This window comes from Schistocerca serialis, chromosome 8 (genome assembly GCF_023864345.2).
Source record: "Schistocerca serialis cubense isolate TAMUIC-IGC-003099 chromosome 8, iqSchSeri2.2, whole genome shotgun sequence".
Lineage (NCBI taxonomy): Eukaryota > Metazoa > Arthropoda > Insecta > Orthoptera > Acrididae > Schistocerca > Schistocerca serialis.
The window spans coordinates 365,624,664-365,650,060 of NC_064645.1; the positions used below are offsets into that span (position 1 = coordinate 365,624,664).

The following is a 25,397-nucleotide window of genomic DNA, read 5'->3' on the forward strand; positions in this document are numbered from 1 at the left end:
TGTGACTAGCTAAGCCCACGTGGCGGATCCCATGTCTCTTGGTAGCATGTTTTACTCCTGAGCTGTAATGCCTCTGAGCTGCTATCTTTAATACCTGCTGGCAGAGATACTAAAATGTAATTTTTCATTAAAAATAAATTAAACATAAATTTAAAACTTAGATGATGATCCATAATAATATATATTTTATAGTTCATTATGAATCAACAATGGGCTTCTAGTCCATCTTCAGATAATGTAAGACTAAGAAATAGTGCACAGTGCCATTATGTTCTAAAAAGTTGCACCCAAAATACAGTTTTTCAGAGGGTCATATCTAGATTTCTATTGATCAAAGAGATAGAGTGAAGTATTAGACAGCCCGAAAATGCGATTTTTCGGGGAGTCATATCTAGGTTTCTATTGATCACAGAGATACAGGGTGAAGTTTTAGATAGCTCTTGGCGTAGCGTCCATTTGTATACCTGTCGGAAGAACAGGCATGCTGTAGGTCTCCTACAGTACAACAGAGTCAAAATTGAAACACCAGTCATTTCCTCCAGCCTGGTTGGTTCTTTTGGATTGTGTGTGGTCTAAGATGGGCCTTAGGTGGCTTATAAAAGCACAATTTGGTCACGGATGGTTCCTGAGAAAACCCTAAAAAACCAGTTGTGGGGATGGCTACAAATTTTGTTTGTAGCAAAATGTCGAAATTTTACCATATGTTCTTAAGAAACTTTTTTCTGTATCATTATCCATTACTGAGATCCAGGGGTTCAAAGTTAGCATTCTGATGTGTATGCATGTAATATCCAGTTACCGAGCGAGGTGGCGCAGTGGTAAGACACTGGACTCGCATTCGGGAGGACGACGGTTCAATCCCGCGTCCGGCCATCCTGATTTAGGTTTTCCGTGATTTCCCTAAATCACTCCAGGCAAATGCTGGGATGGTTCCTCTGAAAGGGCACGGCCGACTTCCTTCCCCATCCTTCCCTAATCCGATGAGACCGATGACCACGCTGTCTGGTCTCCTTCCCCAAAACCAACCAACCAACCAATATCCAGTTGGAAGTGCAAATGCAGTTTTAAATGACATGATGAACACGTGGCAAGGGCTCTAGGGTTATCACAAGGATGCTGAGGTCGCCAGACAGAGTTTTCAGTCCGCGTTTTTTCACCAATAAAACGCAATGACATTCTGTCTCTGTAAAATGGACACTTCACACCCATAAAAATGTGCCCAGAGTGGTACAGCAGTAACAAAAGAGGGCTAAAAGAGTCTTAACATGTCTGAAAGAAACCTTTTTACTCTTTTAAGATACAAATCATAAGCTGGGCATTTTGGATGAATTGCAATCGATGAGCTCCTCACTATATAGCGCAGATGCTGTGTCGAAGATAGGCACAACAAAAAGCTGCCAGAGACTGTTCTCGTGTGTGTGTGTGTGTGTGTGTGTGTGTGTGTGTGTGTGTGTGTGTGTGTGTGTTTGTTCAATAAAGGTCTTGTTGGCTGAAAATAAGCTTTCGGCCAATAAGGCCTCTGTCAGAAATAGACGACACGACCCCCTCCCCCCCCCCCCCCCCCCCCCCCCACACACACACACCAAATGCAACTCACACACACATGACCCCAGTCTCTGGCAGCTGACGCCACATTATGAGTAGAAGCAGCAGTGCATGACGAGAGAGGCAACTGGGTGGGGGTAAGGAGGGGGCTGCAGCAGGGAGGGGGAGGGATAGCGGGGTAGGGGTGGGGGATGATGAAGTGCTGCTGGGGAGTGTGCAGGGATGAAGTGAGTGAGGGTAGGCAGCGCAGCTAGGTGCAGTCGGGGGGTCAGATGGAGGACAGTGGAGAAAAGGGGAGGGGGGGGGGGGGGTAGCGGAAAAGGAGAGAATCAAAAGGTGCACTGGTGGAATAGAAGACTGTGTAATGGTGAAATTGGAACAGGGAAGGGGCTGATGGGTGAGAGGACAATGAATAACTAAGGTTGAGGCCAGGAGACTTATTGGAACGTAGGATATATTGCAGGGAGAGTTCCACCTGCACAAATCAGAAATGCTGGTGTTGGTGTGAAGGATCCATATGGCACAGGCTGTGAAGCTGTCATTGAAATGAAGAATGTAGTGTTGGGCGGCGTGCTCAGCAACAGGTTGGTCCAGTTGTTTTCTTGGCCACAGTTTATCGGAGGCCATTCAAGCGGACACACAGCTTGTTGGTTATGACAACCAACATGCCCACATACACTACATGATCAAAAGTATCTGAACACCCCGAAAAACCTACATTTTTCATATTAGGTGCATTGTGCTGCCACCTACTGCCAGGTACTTCATATCAGTGACCTCAGTAGTCATTAGACATAGTGAGAGAGCAGAATGGGGCACTCTGTAGAATTCATGAACTTCGAACGTGGTCAGGTGATTGGATGTCACTTGTGTCATACGTCTGTAAGTGAGATTTTCACACTCCTAAATAGCTGTAGGTCCACTGCTTCTGATATGATAGTGAAGTGGAAACGTGAAGGACACATACAGCACAAAAGCGAACAGGCCGACCTCGTCTGTTGACTGACAGAGACCGCCAACAGTTGAAGAGGGTCATTATGTGTAATAGGCAGACATCTATCCAGACCATCACACAGGAATTCCAAACTGGATCAGGGCCACTGTAAGTACTAGGACAGTTAGGCAGGAGGTAAGAAAACTTGGATTTCAAGATCAAACAGCTGCTCATAAGCCACACATTACGCCGGTAAATGCCAAATGACGCCTTTCTTGGTGTAAGGAGCATAAACATTGGTTGATTGAACAATGGAAAAATGTTGTGTGGCGTGACGAATCACGGTACACAATTTGGTGATCTGATGGCAGGGTGTTGGTATGGCGAACGCTTGGTGAACATCATCTGCCAGCATGTGTAGTGCCAACAGTAAAATTCTGAGGTGGTGGTGTTATGTGTGGTGTTTTTCATGGAGTGAGCTTTCACCCCTTGATTTGCATGGTACTATCACAGAACAGGCCTACATTGATATTTTAAGCACCTTCTCGCTTCCCACTGTTGAAGAGCAGTTCGGGGATGGTCACTGCATCTTTCAACATGATCAAGCACCTTTTCACAATGCATGGCCTGTGGCGGAGTGGTTACATGACAATAACATCCCTGTAATGGACTGGCCTGCACAGAGTCCTGACCTTCATCCTATAGAACACCTTTGGGATGTTTTGGAATGCTGACTTTGTGCCGGGTCTCACCGACCAACATCGATACCTCTTCTTACAAGGGAATGGTCAGACTTGTCATGCTGAAACATGTATTCCTTTTTTGAGCACTGTTATTTAACTGTGCAAAAGGTCCGCATGCAAAATTGTAGCTGCTGACATGAACTGGAAGTCACCTAAAAAAAAATCACGAACATGGCTGTGTTTCCTGCTTGGTGCTTGCAGTGACGGCTGACCACCCTTGGAAATGGCGAGTCGCAAGCATTGTGCGCATGGTCAGGAAGTGCGACCGTATTATCGCGGCGTTCACTAAAGAGGAATATCCCTGCATGGTTTTGGTGGAAAGGGGAAACGAATATTCGGTTCTGTGGCATGCACGTCCTTTTAATTTCTGGTACGTATTTTGAAACATACTGTCCTGAAACTGGTTAGAGATGTGAAAGATGTTCTGTACATGTTCATCTATACTCTGCAAGCCACTTTATGGTGAACATTCAATCTCCCCTCGCAGGTGATGGCGAACCCTGTAAATGTTTTGCTGCTTGCCATGGAGATATACCACAGACGCCAAATGAAGCAATCAACAGAAAACGCGCGTGAAGACTATGTGTTGTTAAACTTCTAGACGAGCATGTAAATGGCACAGGCATGTGGCTAGAAACAACTGAAACACTTGATATTGCAAACAGTGAATCTACAGACGGTGAAGACACCGACGAAAGTTGCACTCATGTAGACTCTTCGAGTGATATTGCCACGTACCGTCATCAATTATCTCCGAAAGTAACACCAGCAACTACAATTACCTTATCATATAAAGAAAAAGCGGTGACGTATTGGTTGAACGAAAGTGGTAAGAAACGCCTACGTGTCACTACTGTTCAAAATAAATATCGCTTTGTCCGTTCTGAACATGAATTGTATAGATGGAAAAAGGAAGTCGCTGGACAACGTAAGAGTCAACTGGAAATTGCGACGGAGATAAATGCACGACTTTTTGAGCTATTTACTGATGCCAGACAACGGTCACTTAGTGTCAGCAATACAACTTTGCGTGATTGGGCGTTAGAGATTGCCAGTGCGATATGCGCTAAAGAATTTATAGCTCCTCAATGTTGGATTAGTCGCTTCAAAAGATCACGTAAAATTGTGGCAAGAAAAATAACAAAATTTGTATCGAGAAACAGTTGGAAAATGAAGTGACACAAATCGAAATGATAGAAGCTTTTCTTACGAATGCAAAAAATAAGATTGCTAGTTTTAGTGAATCCTACGTGTACAATGCAGATCAGTCAGGTTTTCAAAAAGAAATGCGTGCGAAAAGAACACTGTCATTCAAAGGGGGAAATCATATTGAGGCGATTGCGCAGTCCACAACTGCACTCACCCATTCATACACTATAATGTCCATAATTAGTCTGGATGTTTCATTGCTGCCTAAACTGTATGTGTGTCTTCAAGAACCAACTGGACGTTTTGGACCACGTGTCAAAAGAACAATGTTCTACGCAAACAATCTTGTGGTAGACGCATCGAAGTCTGGAAAATGAAAATGTTATATTTTTCATGCGTCATGCTTTTCTTCCGTTCTGCGGGAGCAAATCTCTTCTCCTTCTAGATTCGTGGTCAGGTCATAAAAGGTCTGATTCATTAAAAGCTGAATTTCGAGCCCACCCTGACAAAGAAGTAGAGATACTTCAGATTCCACCCGGCACGACGAACGTAATTCAACCTTTAGACAGAGAATTTTTCCGTCAGTGGAAGGCATTTTACAGAAAACTAACAGAGAAAATTATTGTGTGCAGATCACTGCAATTTCCTGTCTATCACCGTGACAATATTCTCAAGCTGCAATCAGTAGTACATTATCAATTTTCCTCCCCACAGTTTCAGAATTTGATGAAATATGCTTGGCACTCCTTGAAATATACTGATACTAGGCCTGATTCATTCCTTAACACCAGCCCAGTTTTGTCTACGGACATCTAACAACGTCTGTGATTCACAGGGCTGTCATATGTCGTCTTTGCTTGTATGTTCTTGGTGCACAAAAAACCTATGTTTTGAACATTATATCAATATTTCGCATTTTTGCGGTAATTACACGAAATAAAATTTGGATGTGTTCAAACCGTATATTTATTTGTGTCTATTTCATAGCTATTTGGAAAGAACGTTGTAGATAACATATCAGCCATATTCGTCAACGAATGTTTAATTATCATACGATCGCTTTCACTGGGGGAATCAGCTCTCTCACTGCTGTGGCAAGAGAGCGGCGCGTAGCTAATGCCACCTTGTCGCTAGATGGCGTTGGTATAACGTAACGAGAGAGATGAGGGTTGTACAAGAGGCAGTTATAAGCGCGGGAACCGTGCGACAATAATGTCTTACTACATAAAATTGTTTACAGACTCCAGGTCATGTCAGCAGCTAAAATTCTGCATACAGACTTCTTGCAATGTTAACTCACAGTGGTAAAAAAAGCAACACAGGTTTCGACATTACAAGTCTGACCATTCCCTTGTCAGTGCAACACTCTGTGAAGAATGGGCTGCCATTCCCCAAGGAACCTTCCAGCACCTGATTGAACATATGCCTGCGAGAGTGGAAGCTGTCATGAAGGCTATGGGTGTGCGAACACCGAATTGAATTCCAGCATTACCAATTAAGGGCGCCATGAACTTGTAAGTCATTTTCAGCCAGGTGTCCGGATACTTTTGATCACATAGTGTAGAATGTTGTTGAAATATACAAATAAACAGTCAAAACTTTACTGACTTAAGGAATTCGTTGTGTACAAGCAGTACACACTGCTGTGGCAGGGAAAAGGAAGGGAACCAATAGAAAAATGCTGTTTTCAAAGCACAAAAAAGGTGAATATGTTCTTCTTGCCTCAATTCTCATTCTGCCTTCCTCAGCAAAAATTTTGGCATGCAAACGTATTCACACTTTTTTTTGCTGAAGGAGAGTAACGGAGCAACAGTGATGGTGAAATAGAGCAGAGACGGTACCAATGAGAGAGAAGAGAGAATAGCAATGGTGGGAGGAAAAGGTGGCAGTGAAAGAGAGAGAGGGGGCTAGTTAGATGAAGACAACCACAGTGCGAGATACAGATTAGTGGAGACTTTACATAGCCTCGGATAGTCTGGACTCCGCTGACTAGTGACCTTTAACCCATAGGCACAGTGGACGACACATTTTGGGCCAAAATTTTAAACAAATGGGTACAGTGGAAAAAGTTTAAGCTGCCAAGGTATGGTGGTGACAGTGACAGTGCAATCTGCTGTAAATCAGTGGGTGAAAAAAGGGACAGTGGGAGAGAGAGACACACACAGACAATGGCAGTGAGAAGGATATTCTGAGTATGAAGGCTTAACTACAAAAAGAGACTAGGTAAAACAATTTAAAAAGTTCTATGTAAAAAGACCGCAAAAATGTTCCTGTGCCAAAATTTCTGATGAGAAAGACAGAATGAGGACTGAGGTAGCTGGTTTCCCACTACTTTTCTACCAGAGTCTTTTAAAGAGGAACATATTTGTCTTTTCTGTGTTCTGAAAGCAGCATTTTTCTGCTGGTTACTTCATGCTCAAGAGATTAAAAATGTAAGAATTCGTGGGTTACCGTACTTATTAAATATGCATGTTATATCCAGTGTGAAATGTAAATGCAGTTTCATCGGAAATAGTGAACACAGGGTAAGAGTTCTGGGGTCATTGTAATGTTCTGAGGTCACTAAGCTATGTTTTTAGTCAGCATTTTCTCACCAATAAAATTTAATGATGTGTTGTCTCTGTATAACAGACAATTCATGCCTATATATACATGCCAAAAGTGGTACAGCGTTGACAAAGAAATGGGCTAAAAAGAGTGTTAAAAGGCCTGAATAAAACTTAGCCACAAATTGTAAATGGGGAATTTTTTATAAATTTTGATCAATGAGCAAAGTGAATAAGGCCAAAAAAAAGAGAGTTGGGGGGGGGGGGGGGGTCATTGTAATGTCGGTAGGGAACAATTATACTGTTTACAACAAGCATATTATATGATGATGAGAAATATATTAAATGACTGCTTCTACTTGAATAAGTGTGAGTAATGGAACTGGAACTGTATTTTATCGTTAACGGTTAAGCTTGGATACTTTGATTCGTGTTCATTGGTAGAAAACTAACTTCACTCAAAATTCTGGCTGCCGTTAGCTCCTCAATGGAGAACATCACTTTCAATATCATAAGAATGACATCCATTCAGAGCATGTTCAGCAAAGGTGGAATTGTTCTTTTTCATTCTCCAAATCTTTTCATTTTCAGTCAGTCTAGTAGTAATAGCCCTACCTGAACATCCTGCACATACTTTGCGACACAAATTGCAGGAAATGCTCTAAATTCTGTTCTGTTGTAATGGTGAAATTTTGTCGTTATTCTTGAACAGAATTTATGAAATAGTCTTCGTAATATAAAAAGCTGATGTAGATTTCTTGGATATTAGTGTACTGGCCTAGATAGCTGAAAGCCAGTTTGCAATGAACTGTTAAATAAATGCTGTTGTAGGACATCAGTACTGAGTATTTAAAGTTTTAAAATTTCTGTGTTCCTCCATGTACCAATAGAATTTCCATAAGTGTTAATGAATCAATACTTCACCTGCCAATAATAGTGCTAACTTTAATGTCAAATCTCTGTCCTTCTGTACAAAAAATCCTGTTCCAATACATACTGCTGATGAGTAAAATAAAAATTGTTTACTTTAGGAACAAAATCAAAGGAAAACCCAGGATGGAATAAAGACAATATCATGAGGAGGATAGATTGCTACTCATCACATAGCGGAGATGCTGAATCACAGATAGCCACAACAAAAAGACTGTCAAATAAGTAAGCTTTGGACCAGAAAGGCTTTTGTCAGAATTAGACAACACACACACACACACACACACACACACACACACACACACACACACACACACACGTGACCACCATCTCAAGTAAATGCAACTTACATGCACATGACCACAGTCTCTGGTTGTCAAGGCTGAGCTTGGCTGCCAGAGACTGTGGTCATGTGTGCGAGTTGTGTTAGTGCACTTGTATATGTGTTGTCCATTTCTGATGAAAGCCTTTTTGAGCAAAAGCTTACTTGTTTGACAGTCTTTTTGTTGTGCCTATCTGTGACTCGGCATCTCCGCTATATGGTGAGTAGAACTCTAACCTTTTCATAATATTTACATTGCGAACAGTCAGTTATGTCATTATGTAGGATAATATTAAATTCTTCTATTTTTTGGGCTTTTTATTCCAGTGCCATTAAGCAATGATCAGTGCAAGTTCAAAATTAAAACATGGCCATACGTGTATAGTTACATCACAGTGTATTGGGATGCTTATTAAAGAAATTAATTGTATACTGCATGAATCTCAATCTATTGTAATACATATTGCCTCACTCTCTTCTATTACCTGGCCATTGCTAGAATTAGATTTTACAGCAGTTTTGAACTGCTATCCTAATCCTTGCTCATCCTGCAAGTGTTGGCCTACGCCTCTGCCATGACTGCTACCTAGCAGCAGGACCTTTCTTTCTGTACTCAACTTAGTTTTTGACCTGTCTCTGGAGTTCTCATTTATGGTCCGATGTGCCCTACTTTCTTCCAGAGCTGAATGAGGCTTCTCCCCTCTAACAGGTAACAGGCTATATCTAGTCTTTAGCTCAACATTGCGGAACTATCCAAACTATTCCCTTTTCATCCCTTTCCCGTTACCTTTTCGCACATGACACCTACTTTTTCTGCCTTCAACTGCTCTAACTGAGTTTTCACAGCCTCACTCTCTGACTGAAGGGCAAAAGTTTTTGTTCTGTGATCTTCCTGTCTTTTATACATAACATGGTAGTGTGTCACTAGGAATCCTTTCTTCTGTCCCACTACAACTGTCTAAATGAAACTGCTATACTTGCCAGCAGCCACAAAAAGTTAACTGCTAATAAAGCTCAGTTTAAGAGGAGTTGAAAGGCTTTATTGGTGACCAGACACCTTCTACTCCATTGACAAATTTCTTGGCAGAATCTGTTTATGTATACTTCACCAATAATTTAAAATAACACAAGTATTGTGTAAAATCTGACTTCTGCACACTTTCAGTGTAGTAAAGTGATCACTATAAATAAGTGTTGCAAACTGATTTCCTGTTTCATGATATGAGCTTAAAGAAGTCTACAATAACCTCAGTGTATCATACATTTGCATGTTTGTAACAAGTTTGTTATTATCTCATAAATGAAAATATGTTTGAATTTTCTGGCTTATTTCACATCCGTACTGATTATTTCCCTTAGGATCAATGGAAGGGACGTTAGCATATCTCTTTCCAGCTTCAATTCTGCCAGTACCTCGTCTCCTACCTTCCAAACTTCACAGAAGCTCTTCTGTGAACCTTGCAGAACTAGCACTCCTGGAAGAAAGGATATTGCGGAGACATGGCTTAACCACAACCTGGAGCATGTTTCCATAATGAGATTTTCACTCTGCGACGGAGTGTACACTGATATGAAACTTCCTGGCAGATTAAAACTGTGTTCCAGACCGAGACTCAAACTCAGAACCTTTGCCTTTCGCAGGCAAGTGCTCTACCCCTGAAGTTTGGAAGGTAGGAGATGGGGTACTGGCAGAATTGAAGCTGTGAGGATGGGTCATAAGGCATGCTTAGGTAACTCAATGGTAGAGCACTTTCCTGTGAAAGGCAAGGTCCTGAGTTCGAGTCTCGGTCCAGCCCACAGTTTTTATCTGCGGCAGGAAGTTTCAAAATTATATGTTACTTAATGGGGGGAGGGGGGGTGAAAAGTTATTTACAACTTTAACAGAAACAAGACTGCACTTCTAGAAGTTGAAGGTCATGAAAGAGAGCCAGCAATTGAAAATGAAATGGACTGTGCTGTAGGCCATCTTACTCAGTCAATATCATGATCAAGCTGTAAAGGAAATTAGGGAAATTTGGAAAGGGGATGCAAGCTGAGTGAGACAAAAAACTTTATTTGCCAATGATGTTGTAGCTATGTATAAGTGGCAAAATATAATGAAATGCAGATGACAATATCTGGAAAAGCTGTTACAAACTGACCATAAATAACAGTGAAACAAGGGTAAAGGAGAGTAGTTGAATTCAAGTCAGCTGATGCTGGAGAAATTACAGTTAATGGGAAACTGAAAGTTTTCTTATTTGAGCAGCAAAATAATTAACAGTGCCAGAAGTAAAGAAGTAACAAATTGCTGGGTAACAATAGGAAGTTATAAAAAGAGAGACATCAGATATAAATTAATGTGTTACAAAATATTCCCTGAAAGTATTACCCTGGAATTTTGTGCCACATGGCAGTGAAACATGGACGATAAACAGTATGGATAAGAAGAGCATGGAAACTTTTGAAATGTCATGCCAGAGAAGAATGCTGATTATTAGATGGGTAGATCAGGCAAATAGTAAAGAGGCACTAAACCCAATAGAGAAGAAAAATTTATGGTACTGCTTTGCTAAGAAAAAAAAAGACGGGTTGCTAAAACACACACTGAAGCATCAGAGTTACCATGGCAAATGAAGGAAGCTTGTGGAACAAAAATTGTAGTGTAAGGCCAAGCCTTGGCAAAAACTAAGCTGGTTCAGGGAGATGTATGTTGCAATAATCCGAGATGAAAAGACTTGCATGGTATAAACTAGAGGGGAGAGATATCTTTGGACTGAAGACAACAACAACAACAAAAGCAACATGGGGCACACAAGTCGGTTTGTGACAAGCAGGGCACCACATGTTATTCTGGATAGACACTAATCTGCAGACACTGATGTAATATGTGGTGTGCTCAAAGAGGATATGCACTAGGATTGTTGTTGCTCATGTTATTCGTTAATGACTTAGAGGATGGTATTATGCAAGTCTCTAGAAAGGTTATAATATAAACGATATTTGTAATTTTGGCGTTTGTGTGACAATGGAAAGGAGGAATTATAATTCAGTATGCTGTTCCTCAGTGACACAGTTGTGAAGAACTGAATTTAATGTTTCAGCTTTCTCTCTATCCTCCTCCATTTTGGTTTAAATATGGTAACAGAATCCCTGAGTAGCTGGCTTGGATCCATTTATGGACTTAACGCAAGACCAAAAATACTTAGAATTCTTCATCAGATTAATTAATAGAATTTTATGTCAAAATTCATTGAACACTTCACACACTTATGCTCATTTTGGCTTATTTCAGTTTTTGTTTGTCAGCAAGGCTATGGCTACATTTAAAGTTCTCTTTCTTTTGGAACAGCTTTCTATCATCACTACTAAGCCACTGCAGTCTTGCTCATCCCTCCGAACTTTGCTCAACACGTACCTGTCCAAGACATTTGTACAATACTGTTAAGGCTTTTTTTTTAATTTTTTCGTATATACACACCATTTTCGGCCATGGAGAATAATATTTAGTGGTGACTGCTCAGGTAATCTGAAGTCTGTTCCCTGTCACACTTAAAAAGCTGAAATATCTTTCTTAACATCCTTTTAATAACAATAGTCAGTGTTACTGTAATGACCTTATCATCACAGATTCCTTGCTCTACGTTAACTGGTTCAAAAAGTTTTGACCTGCTTCTAATCAGGATCCTTATGATGTTACTATTGCATATCACTGCTGTGGCTAACTGCTGAACATACTTGTTTCCATATAACCTGAGTTGAACCTACCAGGAGTCATTGAACGTTTGGGGTGCAAATGGTCTGTCTTAAGAGAACTTACTTAGGAACCATTGGGAATTATTTTTTGGGACAGAAAACACAGATATTATTCTGGCCATTAGGTTATTATTCTGTAGCAATCATGCAGCTCAATTAAACAAACAACAGCTTGTGCATTGGGTGTACTAGCAGTCAGTTTTTCCAAGCTGCACCTGTGAATGAACGGAACAGCAAGAAATCTTAATATATAGAAAATAAATTTTACAGTTATTTGTAGAACACAGATGTAGATAGATACTTAGTTCTATGCTTTTATTTGCTAATTTTATCCAACACCAAACTAATGTATGAGGGGAATTCAAAAACTAAGTTACTTATTATTGTGACAAGCCAAGTAACTTTTAAAAACTGGAGTACATACTATTGATGTTGTTCAATAATATTTATTTAATAGTTCATTATGAAGTGGCTAATGCTAAACAGATAGTCCACACAACCTCAGGGGAAGTTCATAGCTATACAAAGGTTATTTTTCAAAGATTTGTGACATTTTATGACTATATATTGACACAAAAACACGAGCATAATATAATTCACAAAGAAGCTCTGAAAAAATACATCTTATATTACTTTTAATCTTTGAGTGTAAAGTAATATAAAATCTGTTTGTTCTGAGCTTTGTTGTGAATTACATTATACTTGTGTTTCTGTGTCAATATATAGTGGAAAAACATCACATATCTTTGAAAAACAATATCTGCACAACTATGAACTCTTGCTGAAGTAGTGTAGTTGAAAAACAATATCTGCACAACTACGACCTCTTACTGAAGTAGTGTAGACTGTCTGTTTAGTATTAAGTTATCTGATGATGGCCTAGAAAACGTAAAGCCAGTTAATAAGAAACTGTTAAATAAACATTATTGTGAGATATTGGTACTCCATGTTCAATTTTTAATGTGTGTGTGTTCCTCCAAGTACTATGGAATGTTCCATAAATATTATCAACTAGCTTTTATTGAATGCTCATCTGCCCTTCAAAGTGACACTGATAAATGATACTATTTTTTCAACATAGTCACCGTGTTTCTGTAAATGATGGCTGGAACATTTTACGAATCATTCAGTTTTGTGATGATAGAAATCCACACTGTGATCATGGAGCCATTTGGGAGCCACTGTGTGAATGTCCTCTTCGCTGGAAAATCTGCGAGTGCTGCAAATCCGTTCCTTGGTTGCTTGAATATGGTCGTCTCTGGTTGGCTTCGGTGGCCTTCCTTTCTGATCAGCATCACCCCTGCTTGTGCAGCACGTGAGTTGTACTGTCTTACATACTTCAACTTTGAAGTGTGTTTCCAATTGCCATTCCATTTCATTAGCACACTATGGTGCATCTGGTAACCATACTGCAGCATAACTATCTCTGCAGAGAACCCAGAACATGTACTCTCTTCTGACAATGCGCCATTCTTGTTGTGTAATGATCATAGAATGAAGTGACATCTCTAACTTAGCTTTTTGGTGCACCCTCATACATGTAATATAAAACATAATTTTTATTTGTTTATTAATTTATTAAATTTTATTTTACAGGCCTTCAACATCTTTTGTGAGCTTGTCTACTTTCTACAAGTGTTTTGCAGGAACTATCCCAATCTTTCTAACTTGCTGTATAGACCTGATGGATATGTGGAGGACAGATTAATGTATATTTTAAAAGAATGGGTTTTTGCTCTGCCAGGTTAGTTCGATTTTATAAATGTAATAACATATGTTTGATAAATTTGAATGCTAAAGGCAAGAAATTATACAAATGCTGCCAATTACAATTAAAAATGTACTGTTTCTAGTCACAATTTATTTTAGTTCCACTGTGTGTTTCAGAGGTTTAAACCTCCATCATCAGGTGGATTTATATGAATTTTTATAACACACATGTAAAATCCAGGATGGAATGTAACAATATTATGAAAAGGATAGTTGCTATTCACCAAATAGTGGAGATGCTTAGTCACAGACAGCCACAACAAAAAGAGTGTTAGAAAGTTAGCTTTCAGCCAAAAAGGCTTTCATTGAAAATAGAACACACACTCACACACATGCATCCGTGCACATGCCCCCCCACCCCCCCCCCCCACCCCGCCCCCCCCGCCCCCCCGCCACCCCACACACACATGCAACTCACATGTGACCACAGTCTCTGGCTGCTAAGGCCATACTGCGGGCAGCTGCACATGACGAGAGAGGCAACTGGGTGGTGGGGTTAAGGAGGAGGTTGGGATGGGGAGGGGGAAGGGTGGCAGGGTAGCAGAGGGGGGTGGTAAAGTGATGGAATAGATGGCTGTGTAGTGCTGGGATGGGAACAGTGAAGGGGCTAGATGGGTAAGGACAATGACTAATGAAGGTTGAGGCCAGGAGGGTTATTGGAATGTAGGATGTATACTGGAGAGATATTTCCCACCTGTGCAGTTCAGGAAAGCTGGTGTTGGTGGTAAGGATCCGGATGGCACAGGCTGTGATGCAGTCATCAAAATGAAGAATGTCATGTTGGGCAATGTGCTCAGTAACAGGGTGGTACAGCTGTTTCTGACCACAGTTTGTTGGTGGCCTCATTTCAGGGCACAACCAGAGGTAGTTGAAACCCTGGCAGAGAATGTGATTCAGTTGCTCCAGTCCTGGATGCTATTGAGTCATGAGAGGACTACTACTCTGTGGTCGGGTGGTGGGACTTTGGGAGGTGGTTGGTGATTGGAGAGGTAAGGCAGTTATCTTTTTATACGAGGTTGGGAGGGTAATTATAGTCTGTGAAATCCTCAGTGAGACCATCAATATGTTTCCAAGAGGGATCGCTCGTCATCACAGATGTGACAGCCGTGGGTGGCTAGGCTGTATATTTCTTGGTATGGAATGGGCAGCAGCTGTCGAATTGGTGGTATTGGTGGTTGGTAGGTTTGATGTGTACAGAGGTACAATGTAGCCATCATTGAGGTGGAGGTCAACATCGAGGAAAGTGGCTTGTTGGGTTGAATAGGGCCAGGTGAAGCAAATGGGGGAGGAGGCGTTGAGGTTCTGGAGGAATGTGGATAGCATGTCTCCACCCTTGATCCAGATCACAAGGATGTCATCAATGAATCTGATCCAGGTGAGGGGTTTGAGATTCTTTGTGTTTAGGAAGGATTCCTCTATATGTCCCATGAAAAGATTTGCATATAATGGTGCCATGTGGGTGCCCATAGCCATACCCCAGATTTGTTTGTGGGTAATGCCTTCAAAGGTGGAGTAGTTGTGGGTAAGGAACTAGGCAGTCATGGTGACTAGGAAGTAGGTTGTTGGTTTGGAATCTGTCACGTGTAGGGAAATGTAGTGTTCAGTAGTGGTAAGGCCAGGGCATTAGGGATGTTAGTATAAAGGGATGTGGCATCAGTATTGACAATGAGGGCACCATGTGGAGGGAGATGGACTCTGGGAGAGGTCCTGGAATGGGCCTAAGGATTTGAGGAGAGATTGGAGATCCTGCTGGATTCTTGGCTAGGGTCACAGTGGCAGCATTTGTACATGGATGATTCTGACAGCTGGCGGAATCCTTCCTTCAGGTAATTCATGCCGTTCAAAATAACAGTGGTGGGTCCTTTGTCAGCAGGTAAGACTCTAAGGTCAAGATCAGTTTTTAGGTGGTGGATTGCGGTTCTTTCTGTGGATGTAATATTAGTTTGCATGTTGAGGGATTTGAGGAATGATGGTGAGGCAAGGTTCGAGGTTAAGAAATTCAGGAAAGTTAAGAAGGGATGGTTTGGGGGCAGTGCGGGTGGATCATGGTTGGATAGAGGAGTTAACTGAGTAAGGCAGTATTCAACATTGGTCTTTGGTAGAGTCTGATTGGTAGGGTTGGCAGCGACGGACTGTTTCCACTTTAGGGACCGGTAGAAGGAGAAAATGTCTTTAACCAGTCCTGCATAATTAAATTTGGGAGTGGGGCAAAAGATGAGGCCTTTGGGAAGGATTGATTCTTCTGCAAGGCTAAGACTTTTGGAGGAAAGGTTCATGACTGTGTTTTGGGTCTGTCTAGGTTCTGGATTGTGTTTGGTGGTGGGAGGGAGTATTTGAGGATGGGGTAAATGTAATAGCTCTGCGCATCAGGGTTTGTCAACTATGAGGGGACAAGTGGATGTTTTGGAGGTTGCTGTTGAGGTGATGGATAGTGAAGTCCTAGACAGGAGTAGAAAGTGAACAGGGTGGAGAGTTTTTTGAAGTGCTGTTATGCATCTTGCTCTAGTTCCTGGAGGGCAAGAGTTTCAGTGTGTGATTTGGGATCACAAATTTGGGATTGCATAGCAGGAAAATTTTGTTGATGGAGAGAACGTATTGTAAGGTGGTTTGGGCTTGACTGATATGCTTTTGGAGGACTATGTTGGTGAGGATTAAGGATTGGCACAATGTGAACAGATGAAGATCATTGTGGAAGGAAGGTTAGCAGTTGGATATGGGTAATTTGGTGGGAATGTCATTTAGGGGGGTTTCCATGAGCCAAGCAACAATGTAGGAACAGTATGTGGGACTGGGTTCTACCTAGGGATAAGGAAACATTTCTGTATTGACACATGTGGGAGGATCAAGGATCCATGGTGGTAGATACGAAGATGTAAAAATATGTAAATAACATAGAATTACATCCGAAAAAATTTACAAGAATGCAACCAAATTCATGAGAAAAATCACAAAAAGAATGAAAGAGATGAAGTACAGGAAAATAAGATGAAATCTGTTGGAGTTGGCCAATAGTGAAAGGCAAAAACCAACTGAAATTGGCATGAGGACACAATGCGATTTTTTTAAAAAAAGAAAAGAAAGATTGTAATGTGGGTTGCAGGTCTGTGGGTGGATAAGTGTGAAGAAGGGGGACAGCAGATGCGACTAGATTAGGTGAAGTTAGTAGCTGTGAACTGCAATAGAGAGGAGAATGAGTGCTCTGGGGGTGGGGAGGGGTTGGTAGGATGAAATGCAAATTCGTGTGGCACAGGAAAGGTACAGGAAATAACATGCAAAAATATGTGAGGGTGAAGCTAGTTACAGTATATGACATAGCTCCATTCAGTAATTCAAAACTACACTCCAAAGTTGTGCGTTCAATTAATGACTCAACAATTAAAAATTTCAGAGAAAATCTTCAGCAGTTAGACTGGGATGAGGTGTACAAGGAACCTGATGCTAATTTAAAATATATATCTTATTTCATGATACACTTGTAAGAGAATTTGAAAACTGTTTCCCCAAGAAAGTAGTCAGATCTAATTATAAGAAACCATGCAAAAAACCTTGGCTTACTAAAGTAATAAAAATATCTTGTAACCACAAAAGGGAACTGTATCTAACAAAAAGAAAGAGTAATGACCCAGAAACAGCCAAATATTATAAAAACTACTGTGCTACATTAAGAAAGGTTATTAAAAAGTCCAGAAGCATGTGCATCATGTCTGAGATAAATACCTCTGATAACAAAATCAAAACAATTTGGAATATTATTACAAGGGAGACAGGGCAACCAAGAGTACAGGATGATGGCATCACCATCGAAGCGAATGGAAACTTGATAACAAGCCAGAAGTTGAAAACATTTTGAATAATCATTTTTTCAATGTTGTAGAGAAAATAGGATCTAAATGTTCATTAGAAGAAGCAAGGCAGTTAATGGAAGAGGCGTTACCCACACCATTTGACACAACTGAAATTCCACCCACCTCTCCTGCTGAAATTAGGAAGATAATAAACTCTCTCAAGAATAAAAGCTCACATGGAATTGTTGGCATTTCCAGCAGGATAAAAAAAGCTTATTCCCAAGAAATAAGTGGGATTGTTAGCCACAATTGTAATAGCGCTCTGAAGCAGGGTATTTTCCCAGATAGACTAAAGTATGCCATTGTTAAACCACTGCATGAAAAAGGAGATACGTCTGATGCCAACAACTACTGCCCAGTCTCTCTTATGACTGCCTTATCCAAAATTTTTGAAAAAGTAATGTGTTGTAGAGTAGCTTCACACCTTTGTAAAAATAAAGTTTTAACAAAATGTCAGTTTGGTTTCCAGAAGGGTTTTTCAATGGAAAATGCTATACACACTTTCACTAATGAAATATTAAATGCTCTGAGTAACCGGAAGTCACCCGTTGGGATTTTTTGTGATCTGTCAAAGGTTTTTGATTGTGTAAATCATGGAATACTCCTAGATAAGCTCAAGTACTGTGGTATCAATGGGACAGTGCTCCAATGGTTTAAATCATACCTAACTGGAAGAGTGCCGAAAGTTGAAATAAGCAGTTCACATAATATGCAAAAAATTGGTGATTTCTCAAACTGGGGATCAATCAAGAATGGGGTGCCGCAAGGTTCGGTCTTGGATCCTCTGCTGTTCTTAATATATATTAATGACTTGCCATTCTATATTTATGAAGATGCAAAGCTGGTACTTTTTGCTGATGATACTAGTATAGCTATCACACCCAACAGACAAGAATTAACTTGTGAAATTGTAAACTATGTTTTTCAGAAAATCATTAAGTGGTTCTCTGCAAATGCGCTCTCATTAAACTTTGACAAAACACAGTATATACAGTTCCACACAGTAAATGGAATGACACCATTAATAAATATAGACTTCGGTAGCTAATGTAGAATATTCAAAATTTCTAGGTGTATGCATTGATGAGGGATTGAACTGGAAAAAACGCACTGAGGATCTGCTGAAACGTTTGAGTTCAGCTACTTATGCTATTAGGGTCATTGCAAATTTTGGCGATATACATCTCAGTAAATTAGCTTACCACACCTATTTTCATTGTCTGCTTTCGTATGGAATCATGTTCTGGGGTAACTCATCATTGAGTAAAAGAGTGTTCATTGCACAAAAGCGTGTAATCAGAATAATTGCTGGAGCTCATCCAAGATCATCCTGCAGACACTTATTTAAAGAGCTAGATATTTTCACTGTAGCCTCACAATATATATATTCACTTATGAAATTTGTTATTAACAATCCGAACGAATTCAAAAGTAATAGCAGTGTACATGGCTACAATACTAGGAGAAAGGATGATCTTCACTACTCAAGGTTAAATCTCACTTTGGCTCAGAAGGGGGTAAATTATGCTGCCACGAAAGTCTTTGGTCACTTACCTAATAGCATCAAAAGTCTGACAGATAGCCATATAGCATTTAAAAGGAAATTAAAAGAATTTCTTAATGGCGACTCCTTCTACTCATTAGATGAATTTTTGGATATAGTAAATGGGTATTTTCCCCAACCCCACCAAAAAAAAAATTAAGTGTCATGTAATATTTTGTGTAATGTAATATCTTGTATAGACACCTTTTATTAACCTGACACGTTCCACATCATTACGAAGTGTCGTATTCATGATCTATGGAACAAGTACTAATCTAATCTAATCTAATAAGTGGTCAGGTGGAAGTATAGGACTGAGGGTATCAGCGGATGTAATGTGGGACACGAGATGTGGCACCAACAATCAGTGCGGTCTTGTAGCCATCTGTTGTGCGTGGCCGAGATGATTGATACAGTATGCCTTGTAATTTGAGCATCCAGTGCAGTTCTTAGGGTGACAAGAGAAACACATGAAAGAAGAGAAAGAAGGATGGACACTGAGTATAGCAATGCATTAGAAAATAGTAACAAAGGAAAACAGTATTGGGTCATGGGATGGAAGAAAACACTCCAGGCAGAATCAAACAATGGAAAATCCAGAGTGGAATGTAATGATAGTTGTTGCTCGGCTTGTAGCGGAGATGCTGAGTTACAGACAGGCGCAACAAAAAGACAAAACACACACATGCACGACCACAGTCTCTGACTGCTGAGGCCAGACTGTGAGCAGCAGCACATGATGAGAGAGGCAACCGTGTGTGTGTGTGTGTGTGTGTGTGTGTGTGTGTGTAGGGGGAGGGGGGGTTAAGGAGGAGGTTGGAGCAGGGAGGGGAAGGTGTAGGTAGGGCAGCTAGGGCAGTCTGGAGGTTAGATGGGGGGAGGGGGGGGGGGGGGTAGTGGAAAAAGAGAGAAGTAAAAAAGACTGAGGTTGTGTTGGTGGAATAGAGGGAAGTGTAGTAGTGTTGGAATGGGAACAGGGAAGGGACTAGATTGGCTTGGGACAGTGAGTAGCAAAGGTTGGGGCCAGGAGACCTAGATGCAAGACAGGTCACATATAGCCACCCACCACCACCTACTCCAGTCTGGTCCCTTCAAAGGCAGGGCTATCTTTGAAACCAGTTATGTGATCTACAGGTTAAGCTGCAACCACAGGACTGCATTCTACATGGGCATGACAACCAACAAGCTGCCCATCAGCATGAATGGCCACTGATAAACTGTGGCCAGAAACAGCTGTACCACCCTGTTGTTCAGCACGCCGCCTAACATGACATTCTTCATTTCAATGACTGCGTCACAGCCTGTGCCACGTGGATCCTTCACACCAACACCATCTTTTCTGAATTGCACAGGTTGGAACTTTCCCTGCAGTGTATCCTACATTCCCATAACCCCCATGGCCTCAACCTTCATTAGTGACTGTCCTTACCCACTAGACCCTTCCGTGTTCCCATTCCAGCACTACACAGCCATCTATTCCAGCAACACACCTTCAGTCTGTTACTACAAGATGGTGGCAAATAGTAATGGTAAAGTTCTTAGCTTACGTAAAAACTCGTGTTTTGACGGGAAAAGTGTAAAAAATGCGGAAAAGTACTGAAAACCGGAATCACGTGCAAGGAATGTAATAACTCATATCATTTTCGATGTGCAAAAGTGGACTCATCTGTGAGAGAAAATAATGAATTTATAACATGCTGGAACTGTAGTCAGTGCTGCGTTCAGAATTCAGATAACTATCATAAAGCAAAAATTTGTGAGTGTAGGTGTGAATTCTCTGTACTAGTCGGCGATATGGTAAGTGAAATCCAGAGCCTAAAGGCTGAAGTTACTCTCTTAAATAAGAAGTTGTGTGAATTTGAACAACAGCGCCTGATGAATGAATGTAGGCCTAAACTAAAAACCAAGGAAAGCTTTCCTGCCATCATTACTCAAAACAGGTTTCAAATTCTCGACGAAATAGTGGAACAAGAACAAGTTCAGTCCGTGCAAACTAGAAGTAATCCTTCAAGCAGCAAAAAAACTGTCAGTGATAAGTTCAGAAAACACTAAGTCCCAAACTCGTGTGCAAAACGTGAAACTGAACATAAACAAACTGTCCAAGGGAATGGAATCTGTGAAATTACATGCAAGAAATCATCCCTAGAGAAAAACAGAAGAAATGACGACAATCAGAAACACAAGCAGGGCCGGATTCTATTATACGGAGACAGCCATGGGGGTGAAATAGCGCAAAACATTGCAAATATGCAAGACAACTTTGCAGCGGTAGGCCACATCCAGCCTGGAGCCCCTCTTTCTGCTGTAGTGAAGCTGTGCATGCAGGATTGTGACTCCTCCTCATCCAATGACTGTGTCATTATTATGGGAGGTTCATATGATGTAGCAAGAAATCAAGCAAATGATGCAATTAGACATATGAAAATGGTACTGGGTAAGTTAAATGACACTAAAACAATTATTGTCAACATTCCACAGAGGCATGATCTTAATAAACAGTCTATTGTGAACCGGGAAGTTCATAAAACAAATGACAGGATTAAAACCCTATGTAGTAAATTTCAGAATGTGTCTCTAGTAGATGTCAGCTATCTAGAAAGGGAGCTGCACACATCTCATGGTCTGCACATGAACAAAAGAGGCAAAAAGATTGTTAGTAGCAAAATTATTGAGGAAGTCAGGCGACATTGTTCTCAAAGTGATGAAAAGAAGTCCATTGCCATGGGGTGGTACAACCCACCTCAACAAAATCTGCCACAACACCAGCCACCGCTGGCAAGCCAGGGAAACTTGTAAAGCCTGCTGGCCTCATTGCTTGTCCAAAATTATCCTCTAAGGTCCAGCAGGTAAAATTCAGCCTTAAAATCATACACCAGAATCTTGGTAGTCGTTGAAATAAGCATAATGATCTAGATGTAATTTCACAGATTGACAAACCCGATATATTAGTTGTAACTGAACATTGGCACAATGAAGCTCTGATTAGCATTAGTCAACCACTGTGTATGAAATTCTGCACAGCCTTCAGTGGAAAAGGCAAGACTGGGGGAGGTGTAGCAATTTTCACTGTAAATGAAAGTAATTTTAATGTTATTGATGTGAGTGCCTTCTGCTTGGATGGAGTCTCAGAATTTGCTGCAATAAACCTAAAATGGGGTAGAGATAACATAACAGTTATCGGTGTTTACAGGCCACTTGCAGCAAATACAGATACCTTTTTTTGTAAATCTTTCTGATTGTAAATATAGACACAACATTTTCTGGGCCAAATGGTCATGTAAATGTTATAGTTACAGGGGATATAAGTATAGATTTATTAACAAATGCTGTCAGCACCAAAAAGTTACATCGTCTGTGTGATGAATTTAACCTGACCCCACTCATTCGGGAACCCACTAGAGAAATTGGCCATAGTAAAACATGTCTTGACAACATAATAACATACATGACCCACCTATCCCACAGTGCATCGGTTTTAAAACTAGCCATCTCAGATCACCATGCAGTACAGCTTAAATTGGAGCTCCATGAGGCCCCCACTGTCACCACAAAGCAACAGTTTGTAACTAAAAGAATAATGTATAATGACAACATAAATAGATTAAACTGCATGCTAGCACAAATAAAATGGTTTGAAAATAATAGCTTTTCATATGATACCTTTGCTGCTGACTTCTATTACTGCTTTGATACCACATGCCCAGTTGTAATCACAAAAATGAAACAAACAAAAAATATAAACAAAAATATTTGGGTAAATAGTAATGTCACTGAAGCGAGGGAAAAATTAAAACTACTCCACAGTGCAATGCTGAATAATAGAGAGATTCCTGAGGTAAAGGAAGCCTTCAGAATATATCAAGCACACTATAAGGACTTATTCTCACAGACCAGGAGCAACTATGTTGCAAATAAGCTTCAAAACTCACACAACGTAACTGCTGGCATCTGGGCAGTCATAAACAGTTTTAGAACCTGCAATGACTAATCCTGTATGGAATTTACTATTAACCACAATGGTATGCTCATAAAAGACCAACTGGAAATTGCAAATATTTTTAATGAATATTTTTCTTCCATAGGGGAAGCCATAAATGACAAACATAAAAACATGCACTACAGTTTTAAAGATAATACATGTGACCATAGTATATATCTAGCCCCCACAAACTGTGCAGAAATAATGGGCATCATTAGCTCTCTAAAACCCTCTAATTCAGCTGGGCATGATGGCCTAAATACTAATGTTTTAAAAGTCTGTAGCCAAAATGTCTCTGTACCTCTGTCTGCAGCAGTCAACAATATAATAGAATCAGGCACCTTTCCAGGCAGACTCAAAATAGCACAGGTAACACCCATTTTTAAGAAAGGTGACAACAACAAAATAGAAAACTACAGACCAGTCTCAATCCTTCCTGTCTTTTCCAAAATAGTTGAGAAAGTTATATACAACAGGATTATAAACTGTTCGAAAATCAAAATGGATTCGTAAAAGGTAAATCAACTAGCACTGCAGCTGCTCAACTAATTGAAGAGGTGATAGGGGGTATCGAAAGCAAGGAACATGTGGTAGGTGTATACCTAGACCTGGAAAAAGCCTTTGATTGTGTGAACGTTGACATCCTATTAGACAAGCTATGGAAAATGGGCATTAGAGGCGCTGCTTATGACCTAATAAAGTGTTATATGTGCAATAGAAAACAGTTTGTTCCACTTAAAACGGAAAGTGGTGTCTACAAATCAGAGATGTGTTGTTGTTGTTGTGGTCTTCAGTCCTGAGACTGGTTTGATGCAGCTCTCCATGCCACTCTATCCTGTGCAAGCTTTTTCATCTCCCAGTACCTACTGCAACCTACATCCTTCTGAATCTGCTTAGTGTATTCATCTCTTGGTCTCCCTCTACGATTTTTACCCTCCACGCTGCCCTCCAATACTAAATTGGTGATCCCTTGATGCCTCAGAACATGTCCTACCAACCGATCCCTTCTTCTGGTCAAGTTGTGCCACAAACTTCTCTTCTCCCCAATCCTATTCAATACTTCCTCATTAGTTATGTGATCTACCCATCTAATCTTCAGCATTCTTCTGTAGCACCACATTTCGAAAGCTTCTATTCTCTTCTTGTCCAAACTATTTATCGTCCATGTTTCACTTCCATACATGGCTACACTCCATACGAATACTTTCAGAAATGACTTCCTGACACTTAAATCAATACTGGATGTTAACAAATTTCTCTTCTTCAGAAACGCTTTCCTTGCCATTGCCAGCCTACATTTTATATCCTCTCTACTTCGACCATCATCAGTTATTTTGCTCCCCAAATAGCAAAACTCCTTTACTATTTTAAGTGCCTCATTTCCTAATCTAATTCCCTCAGCATCACCCGACGTAATTAGACTACATTCCATTATCCTTGTTTTGCTTTTGTTGGTGTTCATCTTATATCCTCCTTTCAAGACACTGTCCATTCCATTCAACTGCTCTTCCAAGTCCTTTGCTGTCTCTGACAGAATTACAATGTCATCGGCGAACCTCAAAGTTTTTATTTCTTCTCCATGAATTTTAATACCTACTCCGAATTTTTCTTTTGTTTCCCTTACTGCTTGCTCAATATACAGATTGAACAACATCGGGGAGAGGCTACAACCCTGTCTTACTCCCTTCCCAACCACTGCTTCCCTTTCATGTCCCTCGACTCTTATAACTGCCATCTGGTTTCTGTACAAATTGTAAATAGCCTTTCGCTCCCTGTATTTTACCCCTGCCACCTTCAGAATTTGAAAGAGAGTATTCCAGTCAACATTGTCAAAAGCTTTCTCTAAGTCTACAAATGCTAGAAACGTAGGTTTGCCTTTCCTTAATCTTTCTTCTAAGATAAGTCGTAAGGTCAGTATTGCCTCACGTGTTCCAGTGTTTCTACGGAATCCAAACTGATCTTCCCCGAGGTTGGCTTCTACTAGTTTTTCCATTCGTCTGTAAAGAATTCGTGTTAGTATTTTGCAGCTGTGACTTATTAAGCTGATAGTTCGGTCATTTTCACATCTGTCAACACCTGCTTTCTTTGGGATTGGAATTATTATATTCTTCTTGAAGTCTGAGGGTATTTCGCCTGTTTCATACATCTTGCTCACCAGATGGTAGAGTTTTGTCAGGACTGGCTCTCCCACGGCCGTCAGTAGTTCCAATGGAATATTGTCTACTCCGGGGGCCTTGTTTCGACTCAGGTCTTTCAGTGCTCTGTCAAACTCTTCACGCAGTATCGTATCTCCCATTTCATCTTCATCTACATCCTCTTCCATTTCCATAATATTGTCCTCAAGTACATCGCCCTT

At 40.6% G+C, this 25,397-nt stretch overlaps 1 protein-coding gene across 1 annotated transcript in view; it reads left to right on the plus strand.

Moving 5' to 3' along the window:
• Window positions 1-25,397, plus strand: part of LOC126417020 (cohesin subunit SA-2-like) — a 486,856-nt gene that overhangs the window by 343,879 nt on the left and 117,580 nt on the right. The window contains exon 13 of the mRNA XM_050084909.1: window positions 13,501-13,648. Within this exon, the coding sequence (XP_049940866.1) occupies window positions 13,501-13,648 (148 nt within the window). The remainder of the gene's footprint in view (window positions 1-13,500; window positions 13,649-25,397) is intronic.